Raw genomic sequence first — 24,332 nt, 5'->3', positions numbered from 1 at the left:
GGTTTTGCCAGATTTCCTTATCTCTCCACACGACTAGTTTTGAAGGCCTTTTTCGTTCGGTTTCTCTTCTCTATTATTCTAGTTGTTGCTTTTGAGACCCAATTCTTGGCTTTTCGAGCAGTTCGCTTGCTGTCTCCTCGATGGACCTTTCGAAGATGTCGTATTTGGTTTGTAAGTTGTTGACTTTGTTTTCTTCGTAGAGAGCATCGAATCGATTTCTCAATGTTATGTTGAACTGGGCTTGAAGCTCTTGACTCGTTTTGAGCTTCTCCCAATGAAATTTAGTCCTGATACACCTGTTCTGTCGTTCAACTCGTAGTTTGATCTTGATACGAGCACTGACAATTCTGTGATCTGACCCACATTCGACCATGCTGTAAGCTCTTGTATTCTCAACTGAATTGATCCATTTCCCGTTGATTAGGATATGGTCCAACTGCGCTCTATTTCCTTCATCCTTATCTCTGTTGCTTGGATGTTGCCAAGACCATATTCTAGATTTGGGATGCGGAAATCTTGCTTGTGTTGGTCTCATGTTGGCCATTTCAGAGAAATCGACTAGCCTCTTGCCATTATCATTACTTTCTTCATGGAAAGTGTGAGGCCCGATTGATTTTGGGTTGGTCAAGAGTCGGTCCTTGCCGATACAAGCGTTGAAATCTCCTAGTATCAGAAGGACATTGTGGATTGGGACATCTTTCTCTGAGTCGCATTTATCCTCGGTTGGTGCATAGGCTATTACTATTGTTGTTGCTGGATTGCCTACGAAGTTTGCCACCATTATTCGTTCAGAAATCTTCACCATGGAGCGAAACTTTTCGAAAGTCTAGTGTTCATTAGGATGCCTATTCCACCTTGACCCTCTGATGTTGCTGAGGAATAGTCAAAACGCCAGGTGTTTCCGTCTTCGAGCATCTCCGTGTGCGTGTAAACTTGTTGATTAGTTTGCCACCTGTCACGACTCAGCCCGGACTTTGGCCACGTGCACTTGTTTGTTTATGTTCCTCGTCACATGTCTGCCCTGCCCTCGTCTGTTCCTCCCTGTTTCCACACCTGTTCCTAATTGTATCTGATTGTCTTTTGTATTTAAGTGTGCCGCGTTGCTGATGGCAGTGCGGATTCTACTGTTGTCTTGTCCTGTCTTCAGTTCGTGTTTTGGTTTTGCTATCCTGCGTTTGGGTCCGCTTTTATCCCGCGTCATGACACCACCGATGTTCTTGTATGGTGACGATTTCTATTCCATTTTTGATACACCTGTGAATTATCTGATGTAGCTTGCCGATCTTCTTGAGTGTTCGAACATTGTAAGTTGATATTATTATGGCCAACCTAGGTGAAAACGGGGCCTTCGGGTTTGTGCTTTGTAGATGTTGACGTTGTTGTTTTTGTCTTCAAATGACCGTTGCGTTATCAAGAGTGTTTGCATGCCCTGTCATAGACTGAGATCTCTGGTGAGATTTCAAGCAGCGACCAAACGAAAACGAGTCTTTGTTACCCGGAATGGGTACTTCTTTTGTTGATTTCGTTGCGGGTTTTTACTCAAATTCAGTTGATTAGCCCTGTGTTTGAAACCTGGTGCGAGTTGAGAACTGGCTGTACTGGTTGCACCAAGGGAAGTGGATGTAGTTCTTTAAAAATCCGACCAGACCATGAGCATTCTACATTAGCTCTGTTTAACTGTCGGTCTTTAACAAAGACAAAGCAACTATAATCTCCACGTTTAACAACTGAGAAAAATGTAGACGGTTACTATTAACTGAAACATGGCAACTCCCAAATGACTATTTTCATCTCAATCTCCTCACTCCTTCTGGATATAGTTACCTGGCTAAACCTTGCTTAACATCTAGGAGTGGAGGCCTGGCTATTATTTTTCAAAACAGCATTAAAGGGTGGGTGTACGTTGTTTGAAATCCAATGTTGACATTTGAAATCACCAAAACAAACATGCCCCTAACCCAAATGGGTCCCACCCCTGTATTGATACCTCCGCCCACACATATACATACATAAACCCAGGCAACTAATGGAAAGAAATGTGTCTATCATAGCTGAAGGAAAGAACAATACAATTGCAGATAAACAAACTAGTAAAAATGACACACAAGCATAATCATGTAAAGGACAAAGGCATATATTAGTTCTGTATAACAAAGCAAAACCAACGTTACTCACCTATCGAGAAGGAAAAAAGCGCCTCGGCGTCTTAAGTAAAGTTGGCCAAATATTCACAGGCTGGAGTTTCCCGAGTCAATAACTCCTGAGCTAAACGCTGTTACTACACAAATAACACTTCTTTTCTATCGTAGTATTGTACAGAGGCAGCTACAACCCAATTTTCCTCAAAATCAGCTTTCCTCCATGGTGGACAAAATACACAATTCTCTATGTGTGGACGACTGTTAGACAGATTCCAACCCGAAAAGCAAATACTAAAAAAACAGTCAATAACTTCATTGTAATACACTGTACTGTCACCAAATTCAGCTCACACATCACTGATGTCCTGATAGTTATATTACAACATATTTGTAGGGGGAACAAACTTACAATAAGTAAAACCTATTTGGGGGAAATGTCTATTTGTATCATTTTTATGATTTTTTTTATATGAAAATATGAAACTCAAATCTGTGAATATGCGGGCAACTTTACTTAAGTCCCTCGGCGTCCCATTGCAGGCCTTCCTGCTCCTTCAGTTCTCTCCAGTGCTGGAAAGCTGATCCTATATTTACATGGGTCCTACTCTTGCCTTATCGTAAGCCTTTCTTCGCTTTCTTTCTTTGTTTTTATGTCAATGTATCAATCGCTTTCTGCTAATGTCACACATGCGCGCTGAGCACTCTCTCCGCCCATATTGACAAGACTTGCCCATTTCTGCTCATTGGCTACATGTTTGTTTTGTTTTTTATTTGTTTGGCAGCCCAAGTTAGTTTTATGAAGCATCTCTCAAACAACGTACACCCCACCTTTAATGATAATGATAAAAACCTGTCGAATTTCATGATACTGTTACTTTTGAATATATGGTCTCAAATACACTGATTGCGATTCTTCAGTACTGTCCGCCAAAACCATTTGCCAACTTCAAATGAACTACTAACACTTGCTTGTGCTATGTCTTGCTCTGTTATACTGCTTGGTGATTTCAATATACATGTTGATACAGAATCATGCAAACTGGAGTCTTTCACCATATTATAAAGGATTGAGGAAGGAGTCTGAATAATTCCAGAGTGCACTCTATGTTAAGTGAACAGTTTAGCAGAACATTGTTAAAGATATAAGATAATAAAAGTCTTTTACACACAGTAGGTTGTGTTTCCACCAGCAAGCAGCAGAGAAAGACAGAGCAGTTTGAGTAAAGTTTATTATTTCTGAGGAGACATTGAACATTTTTATATCAACTATAATAAACCCATCCTAATAGTGCATACAGTTAAATAGTCTGTTTCTACATTCTGTATTCATTACTGTTCCAGTTTCTGCACACAAAATGTCCAGTGTAGCTCAGGGACAAATTAAATCTCACACCTCACTTATAGTTTTTATAAACACTTTTACTAACTTTTTATTTTGGATCACAAAACCTCACAAATGAGTTATTATCTATCCAGAATCCAGCGTATAGAGGCTGAGTGAATGTGGTGTGGACTCTGTGGAGGAGCCTCATGGTATCAGAGACGCTGTAGAAGGACAGAGTTCCTGCACTGTGATCCACATACACTCCTATTCTGGAGGATGATGGACCTCGGAGCTCAGTCTGAATGCTGTTGTGCCAGACAAAGACAGAGGAAGAAGAACACTGCAGACTCCAGGACTGACTGTTGTGTCCAAACCAACTCTTCCATTCTTTCCTGCTGAAGTCTTTATATGACACTGATATGAACACACCATCACTGCTCCACTCCACCTCCCAGTAACAGCGTCCACACACACTCTCTTAACACAACACCTGAGGCCAGAAGTCAAATCTCTCTGCATGATCAGAGTATTGCTGTTGTGTCTCACTGCATGTGACCACTCTGTTCTTCTTAGACAGAATGAGTTGACAATGTGCTGAGTTTGTATCCAGAGTCAGATAACAGAAATCTACAGTAATAAAATGTCCAAATGTTAGAGGTTCAAAACAGGATTTATAATAAGTGTGTGTGAGACACCTGTCTGTGTTTCTATCCTCCTAATGCAGCTCTAAAAACATGGATCAGATCTAGATCAACAATACAGACATTTTAGCACAGTGTGTGTATGTGTGTGTGCATGTGTTTTTCTGTCTGTGTGTAAGTGTGTGTCTATGTGTGTGTGCATGTGTGTGTCTGTCTGTGTGTATGTGTGTCTGTTTGTGTGTCTCTGTATGTGTGTGTGTGTGTGTGTGTGTGTGTGTGTGTGTGTGTGTGTGTGTGTGTGTGTGTGTAAAACCTACACTGCAGAAAATCTTCTCTGGTCTTTGGTTCTGAAGGTAAAATCATCTGAACTGTTGCAGCTTTGGAGACACAGAGACAAAATGGAGACAGAAAAATGAGGTGGAAACAGTTTAAAGTGTGAATGTGAAAAATTTGCTTCCTCACGTTTATTTCAGACGTCAACAACGTCACCATCTCAAATTATTCATCAGCTACAATTTTCTCCAAAAATGTAAGATTTGTACTTTGTTTGTCTGCTAAATTGATCTTGATGTCATTTACAAGACTGATGCTAATACTGTGTGATTTTCTGCAGTCTTGTTCCTGCTTACTTCTTATTTCTGTTAGATGAATTTTATGGCTCTTTTTACTGTGATACAGAAACAATGTTTGTTTGTTCACCTTGTGGTCTGATTTTGTTGAATTCCTCCTCACAGATTTGTTCGACTCGTTTTTTCAGATCTGCGAGAGATTTCCTCACTCCATGAAATGAGAGATGTTGATTGACAGTGAAGCTGGGTGAGTCGTCACATCCAGGAGAAACACAGAGAGACGGGAAACTCTACAGAGAGGAAACACATCATAGAGAAGGAGAAAAGTGGACGAGAGGAACGAATGAATCTCAGACTGAATCAAAGAACAAAGACACATTTGTGATCTCAGACAGGAACATTTCTTGTTGCTGTAATGAGCTGTTAGGAGGAAACTTGTGAGGAACAGCGCCCTCTGTAGATCAGACAGTGAGTGTTACCTGGAGGAAGTGGATGTCATCGTGTGTGTGTGAAAGCTGCTCCAGCTCAGTGACTCTCCTCTTAAGATCAGCAATCTCCTGCTCCAGTTGATTCAGGAGTCGTTCAGCTCGACTCACTTCATCTTTCTCCTGAGCTCTGATCAGGACAAATATATCTAGACCAAACTATGAGCAGAAGCTTCCTAGATCTCCAGCTCAGGGTTCTTTTTACATTTCCACAATCACTTTCACTCACTCGTTTAGTTGAAGGTGTTTTTTCGTACTGGAAAATGAGACCTTAAACATCTTCCACTGGTATTACACCATATGTTATATATGTTGATATATTCATTGATTCATTGATTCATTCATTTTCTACCGCTTATCCGAACTTGTGAGGCACACGTGCTAACCACTAAGCCACCGTGCCCCCCTACATTATAAATTGGTATTTTAAAATTAATTTTAAACTTTAATTGTATGTATTAATTTATTTATTTTTATTCTTGTTTTTCTTCTTCTTATATATATTTATTTGTTATTTTTCTCTGTTCTGTTTCTATATTTCTGTAAAGTTGCTTTGAGACAATGGGAATTGATAAAAGCACGATACAAATAAATTGAAATAGAATTTATATTTGAATTTGTAGTGTGTGAATATATAAATATAAAGTAAATATAAATGTGTCTTAAAGAAGCTTCAACACTTTTAGACATAAAACAAAGTAGACTTTGAAATCAGAATAATCAGCTTAGAGTTCGGTCTTCTTCAGTTTCTCCACCACTTCAGCCAGCATGTTGTTCCTGCATAGAACAGGCCTTGGAGTGAAAGTCTCTCTACACTGAGGACAGCTGTAGATGCCGTTCACATCCTCCTGATCCCAGTGAGTATTAATACACACCTTACAGAAACTGTGACCACAAGGAGTAGTCACTGGATCATTCAGGAGATCTAGACACACTGGACAGCTGAACTGATCCTGATCTACTGAAATATTGGCCTCTGCCATTTTCCTGAGATGAGAGAGAGAGAGATAGAGAGAGAGAGAGAGAGAGAGAGAGAGAGAGAGAGAGAGAGAGAGAGAGACCTATAAGTTTTGTTTTCTCTGAAATGAACTTCCTGGTTCAGTGTGTTATAGTGTAACAGAGAGAGAAGGTAAATGTAAATGTAAATGTAGAGAGAAGGTGTGGCTTGACAGAGAAAAGTAGCTCAGACTTTTAAGATAAAAATAAAGTTACACAACAGTAGAGATAACTGAATTTAATGTAAAGAAAGCTCCTCTGTGATTTAAGTTTTTATTAATTGAAATGATTTTTTTTCATGTATTTGATTTTTTTCATGTTTTCATGTCCTTTCTTCAGAAGTTTATAGTCAAGTGGAATTGTACAACCATGTCCTTCTGATGAACTAACGGTCAGCGTTATTTCTGAGTTCATTATTGACGTTCCAGGTTGGCGGCATGGCAGTAGCAGTCAGCGGCCACTCCGGATCCAAAATCCAAAAGGTCAAGTCAAGAAGTCAAGAAGCTTTTATTGTTATTTAACCATATATATCTGTACAGTACACAGTGAAATGAGACAACGTTTCTCCAGGAATTTGGAGCTACATAAAACAAGAACAGAGATAAGGACTTAAAGTAAGTTATTCTTAGACACATAAAGTGCATCTGTACAACCTGGTGTACACAGTGTGAGACAGAAGTCAGAGCACACAAACAATACAAAGCACTACAAGACAATACACAAAAGCAGCACAGACCAGAGTACATACTATACATTCTATAGTACATGTGCAAAATACTTTAATGAACACGTTTGAAGTATTGTAATGACTTTTGCAAAACAGCAATTGACTGAAATGTGAAAGACAGAATGTGCAACATGCAGCAGTGTGCAGAACATCATGTAAACAGTTTGAAATGGGTGGTGCTGTAGACATGGATGTAGATCAGTGCCATCTCTACAGTTGAGTGTGTTTGTATTTGTGTGTGTGTGTGTGTGTGTGTGTGTGTGTGTATTGTTCTCAGTGCAGGTCAGTTCAGTTATTGAGGAGACTGATGGCTTGTGGAAAGAAACTGATACACAGTCTGGTTCTTCGTTCCCAGCCGATAGGACAGCGCGAACCTTCCATAGAAGAGTGCCCAACGAGACTGTCAGCTTTCAGCCTCTTGTCAGTCCAGAGATACTTCAGATTCTTAAAGTCCGTCCAGACCAGAAATGGTTGTTCCACACCCTCCAACCAGTGACACCATTCCTCCAAGGCGAGTTTGACTGTGTGAGAATTATTGTATAAAACAATCTTTTTTGATTATGTTGCAGACTTTCTTTATAGAGCACATTGTTCTCTCTCTCTCTCTCTCTCTCTCTCTCTCTCTCTCTCTCTCTCTCTCTCTCTCTCTCTCTCACACACACACACACACACACACACACACACACACACACACACACACACATACACCCCCAACACACAGACACACTCTTGTCCCTACCATAATTAGACTTACAACAGATGGCCCTGCCATAATCATTCTTTATGTTACCAGCCATGGGAACTAAAGGAAGTATAGGTTCATTTCCCTGATAAGATCTGAGAGGTCACCTAAACACAGATGCACACACATACCAACACATACACCCACAAAACCCTCCCTCTTCTTGTACAACTATATATTCCTGCTTTTCCTAATAAACTTTTGAACTTCTCTTTGAAAGACTGACGTGTGTGTGTTTCATTGAGATTTCCCCAAGTGCTTGTGGAGAACAGAAATCGAGCAGAGGTTCGAGAGGCTGAATTTTAGGTTATCCTGAACCAAGAGGAGATGAAAGAATGGTTAGCCTGTCCAGGCGGCAGATGAGAATTCCTTATAATTCTTGGGGGTTCGTCCGGGATACCAGTGTTCGGGTAAGTGCTGATTAGGTATCTTGTCATACCGATTAAAGTATAGGCACTTACTTCGTGTACTGGTATTTATATTGGGGAATATCAGAAGGATGGGCAAGTGCTGATTGGTATCTAGTCATAACGTTCAAAGTGTAGGCACTACTGTGCTGATATCCATATCCGTGTATAGCTAAATTGATATTGTCGGATGTATGCATGATGTGTAAGGGAATTCGTCACTGGTTATTGAACCAGTGAAATAGTGTGCACAGAAAACGTCTCTAGGGTTAAAGGCTATAAATTTATTTGATCGCCCTCTCTGTCTCGATCGCTGGTCTCCAATTGTGTTGTGTTAATTGTGTTGTGTTGTTTGTGTTGTGTAAATTGTGTTGTGTTAATTGTATTGTGTTGATTGTGTTGTGTTGCTTGTGTGTAATAATATTGGTTGTACCTGTAGTTGGACATGGGTAATTCAGGAATGAAATATCCTAAGCCAGACCATGAGGAAACTCCTCGTGACTGGATGAACCATTGTGGTCTAGGTTGTTATACTACCCCCTGGCTAGACAATTTAGCAGGGTGGACCGAATCACAACCTCAGATTTTGACATATCCTGGCGGTGGTATTTTTAAACATTAATATTTGGCATCTGCTTACATTCAAATTTATGACAGCTTTGGGGACCCTGATTAGGATTTTCAGTACATGACAGACGGTTATATGAAATGGCTAGAAATGAAACTGATCTGGGATAAATATCCCTCTATTCCAAACTCAAAAAAAAAAGTATTAAAATCTCTGCCGAAGTTTGATCCTGAAATTAAACCGAAATCACTAATCCTTTGTTCCTCACAACCTTCATGCATAATTGTAGATTTGAGGTGCAGAAGGTTCTTCAAGATCAGTTCACAGATCATGGCAATATGAACGTTAAAACTCTAGGGGAGAGAGTGTGCACCATAGAAGGCAAATGTATTTTAAAAAGTAGATAAGTAGAATGCCTCGCTGTGGGAGTGGCCGAGGGAGAGGCCGGGGAAGAGGAGGAATTCATACTCCCGAAGCCCTGGCGCCTGTTTTTATTGTGGTAGGAATGGGCATTGGATGAATGAATGCAAGAGAAGACTTAGAGAGATGGGAGATGTTCCCATAGGCCCCCTTCCAGCACTGCCTACCCAACCACCCAAGGCTGCACCCCGCCCTTTAACCGGGATTTACTAGACACTCTACCACCCTCATTGTGGGCTGATCATAAGAATGACATGGGTCTCGTGCAGTGTACTCCATGAGGCTAAGTTAAAACATTTAGACGCTGTGTTTGTTAAACAATATCCTTTGTCTGAAGCTAAATTGCAGGGCGTGGATGGAATTTTACAATCTCTTCTACAACAGGGAGTAGTCAAACTATGTGTAAGTTCATACAACACTTTTGTCAACTGGGACCTAAACCAGATAGTTCCTGGTGCTTCACACAAGATGTGAGGAAAATAAATGACATCATCATCCCCGTGGCACCTGTAGTGCCAGATGGGGCCTCAATTCTCACCTCAATTCCAGGTGAACATACTTTCTTTTCTGTTATTGACTTATGTTCTGCCATTTTCAGTGTTCCTGTCAAAGCCTTCAAACACAGGGTATACATGGACATGCTTACCACAAGGGTATATTGATTCCCGGCTGTGTTTTCTGCCGTTTTAAGGGATGCTTTATGTGATCTTGTTCTGCCCACTGGTTCTGTTGTCTTACAGTATGCAGATGACCTCTTAGTCTCTGCAGCCTCTGAAAAACTCCTGAACGATCCTCCCTCCACCTCCTGCGCCATCTAGCTTCAAAAGGCTTCAAGATTTTAAAACTCAAGTTGCAGTTCTGTCTGCCCATGGTGAAGTATCTGGGGTTTGAACTCTCACAAGGCAGAAAAAACTCTCTCAAGACCGTGTACAGGTAATCCTCAACACACGTCGTCCTGACACAAAACACACTCTCGTGGCTTTCCTGGGGCTGATAAACTACTGCCATCAATGGATACCTGACTGTTCTTACTATGACAAATGCCTCCATGTTCAACCAGTAATCTAGAAATTAAAGCCACCTCTTCATTAGATACGTTAGGTATTGCTGTGCTGAAATCATTCACTCTACTAGCATTCACCCTGATTTAGAGTCCACTCCATTAAATACAGGCGATTCACTATTTGTTGATGGCTCTTAAGCCACATGATGGTCACTTTCTGTGTGGGTATTCTGTGTGTGCTCTGTGTGCGTTATGCTTTTAGCGTCGCCCATGATTTCGGATGAATTTGGCAAACACGTGGCTTTTGCTCTGCAGAGGGGAAACTTATTTCCCACTCTTCACTGGTGCAGGTCGTGCACGAGTTTCACGGTTTCACATCGTGCCCGAAGAGGGGTATGGGAAGATATGAATAAACTTTATTGTGTAGGTAATTGAAAAGGTACAATAGACTCAATACTATCTAGATGTCTGACCTGTGCTCAAAATAATCCCACTAAAAGCGCAGCTAAACATGAAAATCTTTCAATACCAACTGCACCATTTTACACATATGCCACCACAGGGGCCTTCCAAATATCTCCTGGTGAAGGTAGATAAGTTCTCAAGGAGGGTAGAGGCTTTCCCCTGTCAGCAAGAAAATTCTAAGGTTGTTGCTCGTATTCTGGCCAAAGAAATCTTGCCGAGGTATGGTGTCCCACACGCTATTGACTCAGATAAACAAACACGATTTACTTGTAAAAAAAACACAAGATCTGTGTAAGTACCTGTCTCTGTCATGGTGCTTTCATATACCTTATCATCCCCAATCCTCAGGGATAGTGGAAAGAACTATTTGAACAATTAAGGATAAGTTGAATAAAGCTATGCAGGTGACAGGTAACAAAAAATGGGTCGATTTCTGTTCTAGAAGAAATGATAATTACACCGCGAAAAGATGTAAATTGGTCACCACATGAAATTATTTTTGGTCATCCCACACCCTGGAAGAAGGGTAAGCCAGCTATAGGTACAACTAATTTTTATGTGCATATCACTGAGTATTCTGCGGCCTTGATTGACTCTTTATCAAAACACTATGAAGAAATTTTAGCAGCTATACCTGTCATGTCCAAGGCGCCGACACATCCCTTTCAAGTGGGAGATATGGTCTTAATTAAATAATTAAAACCTAAACCATTGGGCGAAAGTAAATACGATGGGCCAGCGGAAATAGTTACGACTACGCGCACAGGTGTACTAACTGATCTTTTTCCACAGTGGATCCATGCTACCAGGGTGAAGGGATGTCCTTCTGTGTTCGACTCCGCTGTGAATGTATAAAAGTGTACTCTGTGTGATACCATTTTCTTTATGTTACAGAGATACAGCCTTTTAACCCTTCCATGAGTTTTCTAGAAGGTGCTTTCAATCTCCTGGCTTCTCCCACCAACACTCCACGATGCTTAGCAGTGACCCCACAGACCCTTCTATGCCGGTTCTTCGGACATCATTAAAGCTGCAGGAGGTGACAGGAAAGGCTACAGAGAACTGAACGACCACCTCTAATTGAGTACATTACACACAACCAGTGACCAATATGGCTGTCATTCTCCTCATCTTGATCATCTGCCTTGGGACAGGCTTACCCGTCCAAGCGCATCCTCATGACAACGAATTCTGAGAAGTGACTGAGGGTCTGGCCAAGGCCAGGCAACATACTAATAGTGATTACTTGTTCAGCACGGCTTCCAGAGAAAGATAGATAACCATATATGAGTTGTTTATCCATTATAAGGTTATCATGGATAAAAGAGGTAATGTTGCAGATTTTCTGTATAGAGCACATTGTTCTTTCTCTCTCTCTCTCTCTCTCTCTCTCTCTCTCTCTCTCTCTCTCTCTCTCTCTCACACACACACACACACACCCCACACAAAGCCCTTATAGTGACGTATATATGTGTTAAATCTCTAACATGGAATACATTAATGCTGCTCACTAGGTTACATATTTAAGATACCATGAGTTTAAAACATTTGTTCAAAGTTATAATGAAAAAGTGTCAAAGGTTGTATTTTTTTTATTTAAATGCAAAGGATAAGGAAAGAAGTGCTAGTTGAAGTGTTTCCTGAATAAGTAGGTCTTCAGATGCCGCTTGAAAATAGCCAGTGACTCAGCTGTCCGGACCTCTAGGGGAAGTTCATTCCACCACCTTGGTGCCAGAACAGAGAAGAGTCTTGTAGTATACTTGCCTCTTACCCTGAGAGATGGTGGAACCAGTCGAGCAGTGCTGGTAGATCGGAGGTTGCGGTGTGCAGTGTGAGGAATGATGAGAGCTTTGAGGTAAGAGGGAGATGGTCCATTTTTGGCTTTGTAGACCAGCATCAGTGTTTGGAATCTGACGCGTGCAGCTACCGGAAGCCAGTGGAGGGATCGCAGCAGCGGGGTGGTATGCGAGAACTTTGGAAGGTTGAAAACAAGCTGGGCAGCTGCATTTTAGATCATTTGCAGAGGACGGATTGCGTTCATAGGTGGACCTGCCAGCAGTGCATTGCAGTAATCCAGTCTAGAAATGACAAGAGACTGAACAAGTACCTGAGCAGCCTGTGTGGACAAAATGGCCGAATCCTTCTAATGTTGTAGAGAAGAAACCGACATGAGCGAGTCACATTAGCAACATGAGAGGAAAAGGACAGTTGATTGTCCATGGTTACCCCAAGGTTGCAAGCTGTGGCTGAAGGGGAGATCTGATCGTTGTGCAAGGATATAGCAAGATCATGACCTGGGGATGAATCACCTGGGATGAACAGCAGTTCAGTTTTGCTAGGATTGAGCTTTAACTGATGAGCAGTCATCCATGATGAAATTTCTGCCAGACATGCTGAGATCCGGTCAGAAGCTGTGGCATCTGAGGGTGGGAAAGAGATGATTAGTTGTGTATCATCAGCATAGTAGTGGTAAGAGAACCCATGTGATGAAATAACTTCACCAAGAGAGTGAGTATACAGGGAGAAAAGAAGAGGACCAAGTACTGAGCCCTGTGGGACACCAGTGGAGAGTCTGCGTGGAGCAGATGTCACTCCCCTCCATGTTACCTGATATGAGCGTCCTTCCAGGTAAGATGCAAACCATTCCCAAGCTGATCTGCAAATCCCAAGACTCTTGAGGGTGGATAAGAGAGTCTTGTGGTTGACCGTATCAAACGTTGCTGAAAGGTCAAGGAAGATAAGGACGGATGACAATTTGGCTGATCTAGCAGCATGTAGCTTCTCAGAGACATCTAAAAGGGCTGTCTCTGTGGAATGAGCTGCTTTAAAGCCAGACTGGTTGGGGTCTTGGAGGTTGTTCTGTGAGATAGACAGACAATTGATTATAGACAATGCGTTCAAGAATTTTTTAAAGAAATGAGAGAAGTGAAACCGGTCTGTAGTTACTGATGTCTGATGGATCCAGAGCAGGTTTCTTTAGGATGGGAATGACCCTTGCTCTCTTGAAAGTAGTTGGTACCTGACCAGATACTATGGATCTATTGACGATAGCGGAAATGAAGGGCAGATGGTCTTGCGAGATGGTCTGGAGCATAGTGGAAGGGAGTGGATCCAATGGGCAGGTGGTAGGATTGCAAGACTGGATGAGTTGTAAAATCTTTTCTGCTGCCACAGTTGAGAAATATGAGAATGAAGGTGTAGGGCAGGGGTCGGCAACCCGTGGCTCCGGAGCCGCAAGTGGCTCTTTCATCCCTCTGATGCGGCTCCCTGTAGATTTGGAAAATAAATATTTAATTTAAATTTTTTATTTTTGTTAGTTAGTTTTTTAAAAATGTCATTCGAATCCATCCTCTGCACCTCAGTAACTGTTTGGTTCAGCTCAGCCACCAAATTCGACCTCAGAAGACTACAGAGGGTAGTCCGGACTGCTGAGCGAATCATTGGCACAACTCTCCCCACTCTCCAAGACCTGTACTCCTCCAGAGTGAGCAAAAGAGCAAAGAAAAGCACTCTGGACCCCTCACATCCAGCACACTCCCTCTTTGAACTGTTACCATCTGGTCGGCGCTACAGAGCTCCTGAACGACCAGACATAGGAACAGTTTCTTCCCTCAAGCAATCCATCTGATGAACAATTAACACCATGGAACACACAACTCCTAATATTTGCACTATGTATACCTCAATAGCACATTTCATACTTGCACTCTGTACATACATGCATACATATCGTCTGTACTGTTTACTTCAACTGCACACTTCACAATTGCACATGTGTACATACAAATTGTGTATATTGTATACTTATTTGCATATGTATATTTCATATGTTTATTTAAACTGCACATTTTCACACCAGTAAATGTGTACATACAATTTCTTCTATACTGCATATGACATCCTGTTACACTGTGGAGATTATGTCACTAAAACAAATTCCTCGCATGTGTAAACATGCCTGGCAATAAAGCTGATTCTGATTCTGATTCTGATTCTAAGATCATGATGCTCTTGTAACGTTAAAATAAACCGTGTTTAATTTTTTTTTTGGTCGCTCAAAATATGCGTCATAACTGCCGACTTGCGAAATCTGACACACAGAAGCAGGCGCATTTTTGGTTTGCTGCAGCCGGCAAGTTAAATTTTTGATGTCATGCATGGCTGTCAAGTGTCACACATTGAGAGTGACAGTCACACATTTCGGTCTTTTCTCACACTCTCCCACCGCACATCGTATTCTCACGCAGAAAAACTATCATATATTTAATAAGCCGCAGCGCCCAAAATGTATCAGTCCGCATTGCTGTCTCTGTGGAACCGGGCAGGAATCAAGCGCATCTCAGTTCTTAGTCGAGCCTGACACTTATCAGCCAATCAAAAAGAGGCTACACAATAGCCAATCAGAAAATAGCACTATCTGGGAAAGATTTAACGCAACATCCAATGAAAAAAAGCGAGGGGTTGGAGATGTCATGCTTGCCTGTCTTCAAAATTTGAGAGCCCTGGTCATGAGGGCCCACCATTTTCTGTTTTTCTGTTTTGAATTTTCTGTGGGAAACGGGTCCAAATGGCTCTTTGAGTGTTTAAGGTTGCCGACCCCTGGTGTAGGGGAATCCATACTCTGAGATGTAAGTGAAATCGGGGCTGAAGTTAGTTAGTCTTACAACAGATGGCCCTGCCATAATCATTCTTTATGTTAAGAGAACTTGTAGAGCTTGTAGAGAATGGAAATCAAGCAGATGTTTGAGAGGCTGAATTTTAGGTTATCCTGCACCAAAAGCAAATGAAAGAATGGTTAGCCTGTCCCGGCGGCAGATGAGAATTCTTTACAGACTGCCAGTATCTTGCGTTCGCCAATAGTGTAGTTCCGTTCGGACGAGGAGAGACAATGGGAAAAGAAGGCACACAAGTGAAGTTTATTGTCCTTGGTGTCCCTTTGAGACAAAACATCCCCAACACCGGTATCTGATGCATCAACTTCCACCACAAATTGTCGAGTGGAATCCGGCAAGGTGAGGATGGGGGCAGAGGTTAAAAGCTGCTTCAGCTTCTTGAAGGCTTGCTCGGCTTGAGGTACCCAAGACTAGGGTTGGCAGGGGGAAGTTAGCGGGTTCAAGGTTGCAGCGACAGAGCTGTTGCCCCGTATGAATCACCGATAAAAATTGGCAAATCCCAAGAACTGTTGAAGCTGCCTATGTGTCCCAGGGCGGGGCCAATCTCTAACAGCTTTGATTCTGTCGGGATCCTTCCGTACACTCCCTGCTGCCAGAATGAAGCACAAGAAAGTGGTCTTGGACATGGAACTCACATTTCTCAGCTTTCACGTATAATTGGTTCTGAAAAAGCATCTGGAGCACTGTACGGACGTGACGGGTGTGTTCCTCGGATATGCAGGAAAAGATGAAGATGTCGTCAAGGTAAACAAACATGAACAGATTTAACATGTCCCGTAAAACATCATTTACCAGCACCCGGAACACCGCTGGGGCATTAGTGAGCCCTAATGGCATCACCAGATACTCATAATGACCAGTGGGGGTGTGGAATGCGGTCTTCCATTCGTCACCCTCCCGGATACAAACTAGGTGATAGGTGTTCCGAAAGATCTAGCTTGGTGAAAATGGTGGCTTCTTGGAAGAGCTCAAAAGCGGAGGCTATAAGTGGCAACGGGTAGCGATTCTTAACGTGATGGCATTAAGACCCCAATAGTCGATACAGGGCCGTAGTGTACCATCCTTCTTTTCCACAAAGAAAAATCCAGCACCGGCTGGGGATGACGATGGGCGGATAATACCTGACTCCACGGACTCTTGCATATACTTGGTCATGGTCTCCCTTTCAGGCTTGGATAGGTGGTATAAGCATCTGATGGCAGGTCCTCCTTGACTAATAATGGGCAGGGTGTCAATGTGGTCAGGCAGTGAGCCTGGCAGTAGATCCCCCAACCCAGGACCCGGCCGCTGGACCAATCCAGATGAGGGTTATGCTTCTGAAGCCAAGGCAGTCCGAACATGACTGGAGCGTTGGGTGAGGGGATAACGAAGAAGGAGCTCCACTCCGTGTTTTCATCGGTGATAGACACCAACAGGGGCTTGGTATGGAAACAAGCTTGGTGGAGGATATGGCCATCCAGGGCCCACACCTGGAGAAGAGTGGGTAGTGGTTCGGTCTTGATCCCCAGTTGACGCACTAACTCCTCATCGAGGAACTCCATGTTAGCTCCAGAGTCAACGAAAACTGCAAGATCATGTCCTTGGCTCTTGATCTGTAAACGTGCTTTGAGAAGTGGCATAGGGGAGGCTAAGCACCAGAGGAGAGCCCTGTCTTTTGCTGGACATGCGAAGGCAAAGTGTCCTGCTTTCCCACAGTACAGACAGAGGTCCTGGGCCCGACGTCGCTCCTTCTCTGCTGAGGACAGGAGATGCCATCCTATCTCCATGGGCTGAGGAGATGGAGGCATGCGTGATCTGCTAGGTTCCGAGTGGGGCCTGGCATACGGGTTTCTGGGAGGCAGGCATGATCTGCCAGGTTGTGGACGAGGCTTGGTGTACAAGGTTCTGGGAGGCCAGGAACGGGTTGGGTGTCCCTCCCCTCTTAGTTCCTGGATTTGGCGATCAAACCTTAGTTCCTGGATTCGGTGATCAAACCTTTGTTGTGCAAACACACCCATTCCCTGTGAGGTCTGGCACATTTGCATTTGTTAGCTTAAACCAAGGCAGGCCGAACCTTTGCGTGTGACATGGAAACCTTCAGAAATGCCTGCCGTATTTATACAAAAGACACACATTCACAATATATGGATACACAAGTGTTTCAAACTTTACAGCGTTTGCAGACCCAGTGTCCAACGTCCCTGCATTTGGCACAGGTGAATTTCTGTGCACAGGTAAACCTGCTGCGATTTCTGTTACAGCTGTCTTACACCTGGCACTGCGTTGTCTGTACAGTCCCTGGCACAGCAGCTGCAGCAGCTTCAACAGCCTGCCCCGTGCCAATATTTCCTTGTGCTGCATGAATCGGCAACAAAGTTCCTTAGCTAGAAGTCTCAGAAACAATCTTTTTGCCTGTTCACCCTGTACATGCCTGGTAGGTCTGCATTCACCCCGCCAGGTCCAGCATATTGTAAAAAACTGCTACTGGCCACCTGCGTGTTGCTGCTCTCACGGAATACATCTCCGCCAACACGTCTACACCACACTGTAAAAGCAGAGAGAGAGAGTCATGAGTATATGTGCTTTTTTCTATAGGCCTGTCCTGTATAGTATACATCAGAAAACATTGTAGCACTTGTGTAAAATTATACACACATTCACATACCTTCGTGTGGTTATAGTCTGTTATCGTGTTGGGTTTCCTCTTTCTGCCATCACCGATCATCATGTCTTGGTGCATGGAACTTAGAACACACACAGTCTTGTTTTTTTTAGGTGCATAAATTGTCAAGGAGACACTGTCACTTCTAAGCACCGAAGTGGAGAATACCTCTCGCTGTGCAGTGTCTTTTGCAAGTTTTGCAACTCCCCTTCTGACGACTGGGGTCCTTTCCCAAGTAAGGAGATGGATTGCAGACAAATTTGTCTGGCTTGGTTGCGATATACTGAGTGAATGGACAACGAACCTTGGTAGGGAACAGCTGTTCATCTATGGTCATGTGTTCTCCTGGAGTGAAACTCTCAGCACAGTTCTTGTTGAAGCGTATCCAGATGTCAGAGATCGCAGCAAATTTGTCTGTTTTCACCCGTTCTACCTTCGAGTCCTTGTCATCAAATCGAAGGTGTTGCATAATTGAAATGAATCCATCTTGGGGCATTGTCTCTTTGATTACTGGCACCAGAAAGCTTTCTGACCAGCAATCCACAATGGCACCAATGGGACACATGATTGCTCTTACAAACAGAATTGAAATGAATGCCATCAGTTCATGAATTGCCAAATTCCAGTTCGGCTCTGTTCTGCAGGCTTTGATGGACCGTGCACTCCCTGATGGTCTGCAGCATTCCCATAATGTGAAGAAGAAATGATTCTCTCGCCTGGGTTGGTCTGCTTTTATGCAAAGTACTGTGCTGTAGTTATGTAATGCCACTCCCTTACATACACAGCCACAATGGACAGAATCACACCTTGCAAAGCTGGAGAGATCACACGAAAACAAAATCCACTTTTGGTGTTATAATTCAGTGATGGCCAATGAAAATGAAATGACACCATTTTATTCTGTATGTGTACGAACATGTCAAAAACCATGGACCATAACTTCACTCAGCTTATGCCATTTGTGTACAAACATACATTGGAGACTGAAGTGTTAGCAAGTTTTCATTTTATTCATGTCATAGTATTAGCAACTTTTCATTTTGTTTTCACACAATTATTTATGAATAAAACAGACTATTTTGTTTAGATACAGCAGACATTTCTGAAGGTCTCCATGTCACACACAGAGGTTTGGCCTGCCTTGAGTCTGAGCTACTCTGAGTAAACAAATGCAAATGTGCCAGGCCTCATAGGTGATGGGTGTATTTGCATAACAAAAGCAGGAGGAGAATCGAGCTGAAGAATTGTGAAAATCTCATCAGGGGGGAAAAACACCTCAAGACTTAAAACGAAAATAAAAAAGTCAGTAAATCTAGTGGTAAACCCGAGTGACTTTTGAGGGTGGTAAGGTGACAGCATCCAGACATTGAAATTCACCAAACACTCTATGCCCATGAACACTAAAAATCTGTTCCTTTATCTAAGAAAAAAATTACACTGAAATCTAGACTATGTATGTAACCTAGTGAACCAGTATTAATATATCCAATGATAGATATTTCAAACAAATCAATCAAATTTTATTTGTCACATACACATACATACAGAGTACGACATGCAGTGAAAAGCTTTTTGCATCTGTCCGGTATTCAAACATAAGGAATGCAATTAGGGATAAAAAAAATATAACCAAAAGGAGGTAGATAAACAAAAAAAAACCAGAACAGATCCTGACCTCCCTGGGGCCCTAAGCAAAATTCTGCTAAGGGGCCCTTTTACCTTATTATTTAATGAGGTATGTGCATTCATGTTGACCTGGCATTATGCCCAATCCAAGGTAAATCCATTGGTTTCCATATTGCATTAACATTGTTGTAACCTTGAATGGGAGTTTGAATGGGATTGTTATTTAGGAGTGCTATCATGCTACTTTTTGTACTGGTACCAACACAGATGTTGGGTGTCATTTCGTGCACGATTGCATATGAATGCATGTTATCAGGCTGCCGTTTTTAATCACCTTTGCCCTCACGTTTATTCACGCGATTGTTCACGCAATAAATTGTTGTGTGACAGACAGGCCAAGAGATGCACTGGCAGCACTGCACAGCTAATTTAGCTAGTCAGATAGAGACTAGAGACAGAATCACATCAACTTAACTTTACTGTTATTGCTCTTGCTGACATCAAACTTGAAGAGAACACAAGTTTTACCTGATTGCTGTTCTCGCATTTCACTCTCATTTTGTTTTTTTTTTCTCTTTTCATGGCCAGATGGATAGTTCTGCTTCAAATTGTCATCTACACAGTAAACATAAACACGTGCTGTAAAATGAGGCAGGAGAAGCAGGGCATTGCGTAATTTGCCCGGCCTTATCCAACTTTTAGGGCCGATCGGCTCTGGTATAAACTATATAGAAAAACTATATAAAATATGAAAATATAAGTGAAAAATAATGTATATACATATACATAAATATACATAAATGCATATGGTTTTAATTATTGTCCTTAATGTGTCCTTGTGCAGTATGGTGTGTATAAGGTGTATAAAGTGGCACTGTGATGTGCAAGTCCAGAGTCAAGGTGACAGTCCAGAGTTAAAAAGTTAATGCTTAGGTATACTGTGTTCTAGACCATGCCTACTTTATTTGGCCACACCTCCTTGACCAGGGAATCTTACCATTACTCAGATACCTGAGTTTGTTTTTAATAAAAATATCTCACAGCTGAGGTGGAGCTCAGAGCTCACAGGTGAGTAATTGAGGATTAATGAGTCCTGCTGAAAGACACAAAAGTGGAACTCTGCAGTCATGGGATTTAAACTTTTCCAGAAATGCCCATACAGATGGAAACAGGACTCATATTGAGTTGGACAAACTTACTTTACGCATTTCCTAAGTTATGTTAGAGGAAAATCCTCATCTTTGGGGTGTAACAGTAAACTTGCTTCATCACCATGCCATGTTGTGGATTATTTTCCAATTCAGGATTTTCCAAAGATGTAATAAACATCTGCTGCCAACTAGTGGTCAATGTGCAGAATGTTTAGCATGCAGCTTCTTCATTTTCTCCATCTTTTTTTACTATCCCTTATTTTTTGCCACCTCTTTTTCATTTTAACTCCAATCAAACCCTTTGTAGCTGCCGCTAGAGGCAACTCTAATTATATATGCATATTCAGTTTGTAATATATGCACTTTACAGTTTAAGGAAATAAATAGTAAAAAATGTTCAGATAATAATTTGAATAAAACAGCAATATATTTTTGTGGATTTTATTCTATCTTATTAGTTAAAGCCATAGAAAGGTGAAAAGGAACATATAATTTTGTTTCATTGGGGAATTATTTGATTGTTGCTATCGCTTCTGGGGACTCACGAGGTAGAAAAGGTGCACGGGGTACGTGCTAGTGATGTCTGTACAAGTTGCACTTGAAAGAAGTACTAAGAAGTTCATATTGATGTTCTTTGGTTAAAGAAGAAGAAGCTGTTAACCCTCAAGTTTATCCCTCTTGAGTTAGAGAGGCGCTTGTTGAATGTGCACTTTATTTAAGTTATGTATGTCCTTCCATAGTTCTGATGACATTTGGGCATTTTGGCATTTTGGCATTACGACATTTTCGTCATTACTGGCATTGTCAGAGCATAAAGCCTACAAGACATGTCGAAGACTTGTCCAAAATAAATGTCTGTTAAAAACCAAGAACGACCTTAATTTCTGCTTTAATCATCAGAACTTTGATCATTACCTCTGGGTCTTTTAATGACTCATTAGCATGTTTATCATCTTCCTCATTCCCTTTTACTCTGACGTTATAAACACTTTTACTAACATTTTATTTTGGATCACAAAACCTCACATATGAGTTATAACTCCGTATCCTAAATCCAGCGTATAGAGGCTGAGTGAATGTGGTGTGGACTCTGTGGAGGAGCCTCATGGTGTCAGAGACGCTGTAAAAGGACAGAGTTCCTGCACTGTGGTCCACATACACTCCTATTCTGGAGGATGATGTACATCGGAGCTTAGTATAAATGTTGTTGTGATAGAAAGAGACAGAGGAAGTAGAACACCACAGACTCCAGGACTGACTGTTGTGTCCAAACAAACTCTCATTACCCCGTCCTTTTCTGCTGATCTCTTTATATGACACTGATATGTCCACATAACCGCTCCTCTCCACCTCCCAGTAACAGCGTCCACACACACTCTCCTTACACAACACCTGAGTCCAAGAGTCAAATCTCTCTGGATGATCAGAGTATCGCTGTTGTGTCTCACTCCGTCTCACCACTCTGTTCTTCTCAGACAGAATGAGTTGACGATGTGCTGTGTTTGGATCCAGAGTCAGATAACAGAAATCTACAGTAATAAAATGTCCACATGTTAGATGTTAATCACAGGATTTATAATAAGTGTGTGTGAGACACCTGTCTGTGTTTCTGTCCTCCTAATGCAGCTCTATAAACATGGATCAGATCTAGGTCAATACAGACATTTTAACACAGTGTGTGTGTGTGTGTGTGTGTGTGTGTGTGTGTGTGTGTGTGTGTGTGTGTGTGTGTGTGTGTAAGTCTGTGTGTGTGTGTGTGTGTGTGTGTGTGTGTGTGTGTGTGTGTGTGTGTGTGTGTAAAACCTACACTGCAGAAAATCTTCTCTGGCCTTTGGTTCTGAAGGTAAAATCATCTGAACTGCTGCAGCTTTGGAGACACAGAGACAAAATGGAGTCAGAAAAATGATGTGGAAACAGTTTAAAGTGTGAATGTGAAAAATTTGCTTCCTCACGTTTATTTCAGACGTCAACAACGTCACCATCTCAATTTATTCATCAGCTACGATTTTCTCCACAAATGTAAGATTTGTACTTTGTTTGTCTGCTAAATTGATCCTGATGTCATTTACAAGACTGATGCTAATACTGTGTGATTTTCTGCAGTCTTGTTCCTGCTTACTTCTTATTTCTGTTAGATGAATTTTATGGCTCTTTTTACTGTGATACAGAAACAATGTTTGTTTGTTCACCTTGTGGTCTGATTTTGTTGAATTCCTCCTCACAGATTTGTTCGACTTGGTTTTTCAGATCTGAGAGAGATTTCCTCACTCCATCAAATGAGAGATGTTGATTGACAGTGAAGCTGGGTGAGTCGTCACATCCAGGAGAAACGCAGAGAGACGGGAAACTCTACAGAGAGGAAATACATCATAGAGAAGAAAAAAAGTGGATGAGAGTAACGAATGAAACTCAGACTGTATCAGAACAAAGACACACTTGTGATCTCAGACAGGAACATTTCTTGTTGCTGTAATGAGCTTTTAGGAGGAAACTTTGTGACGAACAGCGCCCTCTGTAGATCAGATAGTGAATGTTACCTGGAGGAAGTGAATGTCATCGTGTGTGTTTGAAAGCTGCTCCAGCCCAGTGACTCTCCTCTTAAGATCAGCAATCTCCTGCTCCAGTTGATTTAGGATTCGTTCAACTCGACTCACTTCATCTTTCTCCTGAGCTCTGATCAGCTCCGTCACCTCCAAGCGCTTTTTCTCCATGGAGCTGATCATCTCAGTAAAGATCCTCTCACTGTCATCTACTGCTGCCTGTGAACGCATCTGTAAGGAAACACACACACACACGCACACGCGCGCACACACACACACACGCACACGCACACACACACACACATACATACACACACACGTGCACACACACAAACACACACACACGCACACGCACACGCACACACACACACACAGATCCATTTAAAGATCAACTCTTTCTCTCACAGTGACTCTATAATGTGTGTGTTTATGTGAATCTCTCAGTTTCCTCCTCACCTTAATAATGTCCACAGTCTGTTTCAGCTCCTGCACCTTCTTCAGGTTCTCCTGGATCCTCTGCTGGGATTTTATCTGATCCTCCTTTAACTCATTCTGAGACCAAATACAACATGTTTAATTAATAGAAATAAAACTAAAATACAAAGAATTGTAGCTGTAATTAAATAAGAAACTACAATCATTGTCCCCAGCACACATCATCACACTCATCACCCTCTCCTTTCCTGCTGATCTCTTTATATCAGACTGCTCTTAACATGGTGCCCTGTGATGATGTGGAGTCCCACCAGGGTGAACTCTCCTGGTTACCACCAGAGGCTCCTCAACCTGGATCAGGACAAATATATCTAGACCAAACTATTAGCAGAAGCTTCCCAGATCTCCAGCTCAGGGTTCTTTTTACATTTCCACAATCACTTTCACTCACTCGTTTAGTTGAAGGGTTTTTTGTACCCTTAAACATCTTCCACTGGTATTACACCATATGTTATATGTAGATATATATAGTATTTTACATTTTAAATTCATTCATTTTCTACCGCTTATCCGAACTTCTCGGGTCACGGAGAGCCTGTGCCTATCACTCTCATTCACTCACACACTCACACACTACGGACAATTTCCCAGAAATGCCGATCGACCTACCATGCATGTCTTTGGACTGGGGGAGGAAATCGGAGTACCCGGAGGAAACCCCAGAGGCACAGGGAGAACATGCAAACTCCACACACACAAGGAGGAGGCGGGAAAAGTA

General features: G+C 42.1%; 1 protein-coding gene across 3 annotated transcripts in view; it reads right to left on the bottom strand.

Annotated features, from left to right (window-relative positions):
- The window catches only part of LOC113649117 (tripartite motif-containing protein 16-like), a 57,101-nt gene that overhangs the window by 10,727 nt on the left and 22,042 nt on the right, over positions 1-24,332 (bottom strand). The window contains exon 5 of one of the 3 annotated variants that reach the window (XM_047820568.1): positions 4,424-4,483. In XM_047820568.1, the coding sequence (XP_047676524.1) occupies positions 4,424-4,483 (60 nt within the window). Of the gene's footprint in view, positions 1-4,423; positions 4,484-21,566; positions 22,109-24,332 lie in introns of those variants that run through there. The other 2 variants (XM_047820569.1, XM_047820571.1) reach the window with 2 other exon arrangements.

The sequence above is a fragment of the Tachysurus fulvidraco genome, chromosome 11 (genome assembly GCF_022655615.1).
Source record: "Tachysurus fulvidraco isolate hzauxx_2018 chromosome 11, HZAU_PFXX_2.0, whole genome shotgun sequence".
NCBI lineage: Eukaryota > Metazoa > Chordata > Actinopteri > Siluriformes > Bagridae > Tachysurus > Tachysurus fulvidraco.
Note: the sequence above shows the minus strand (reverse complement) of the source record. Positions and strands in the feature narration are given on the sequence as shown.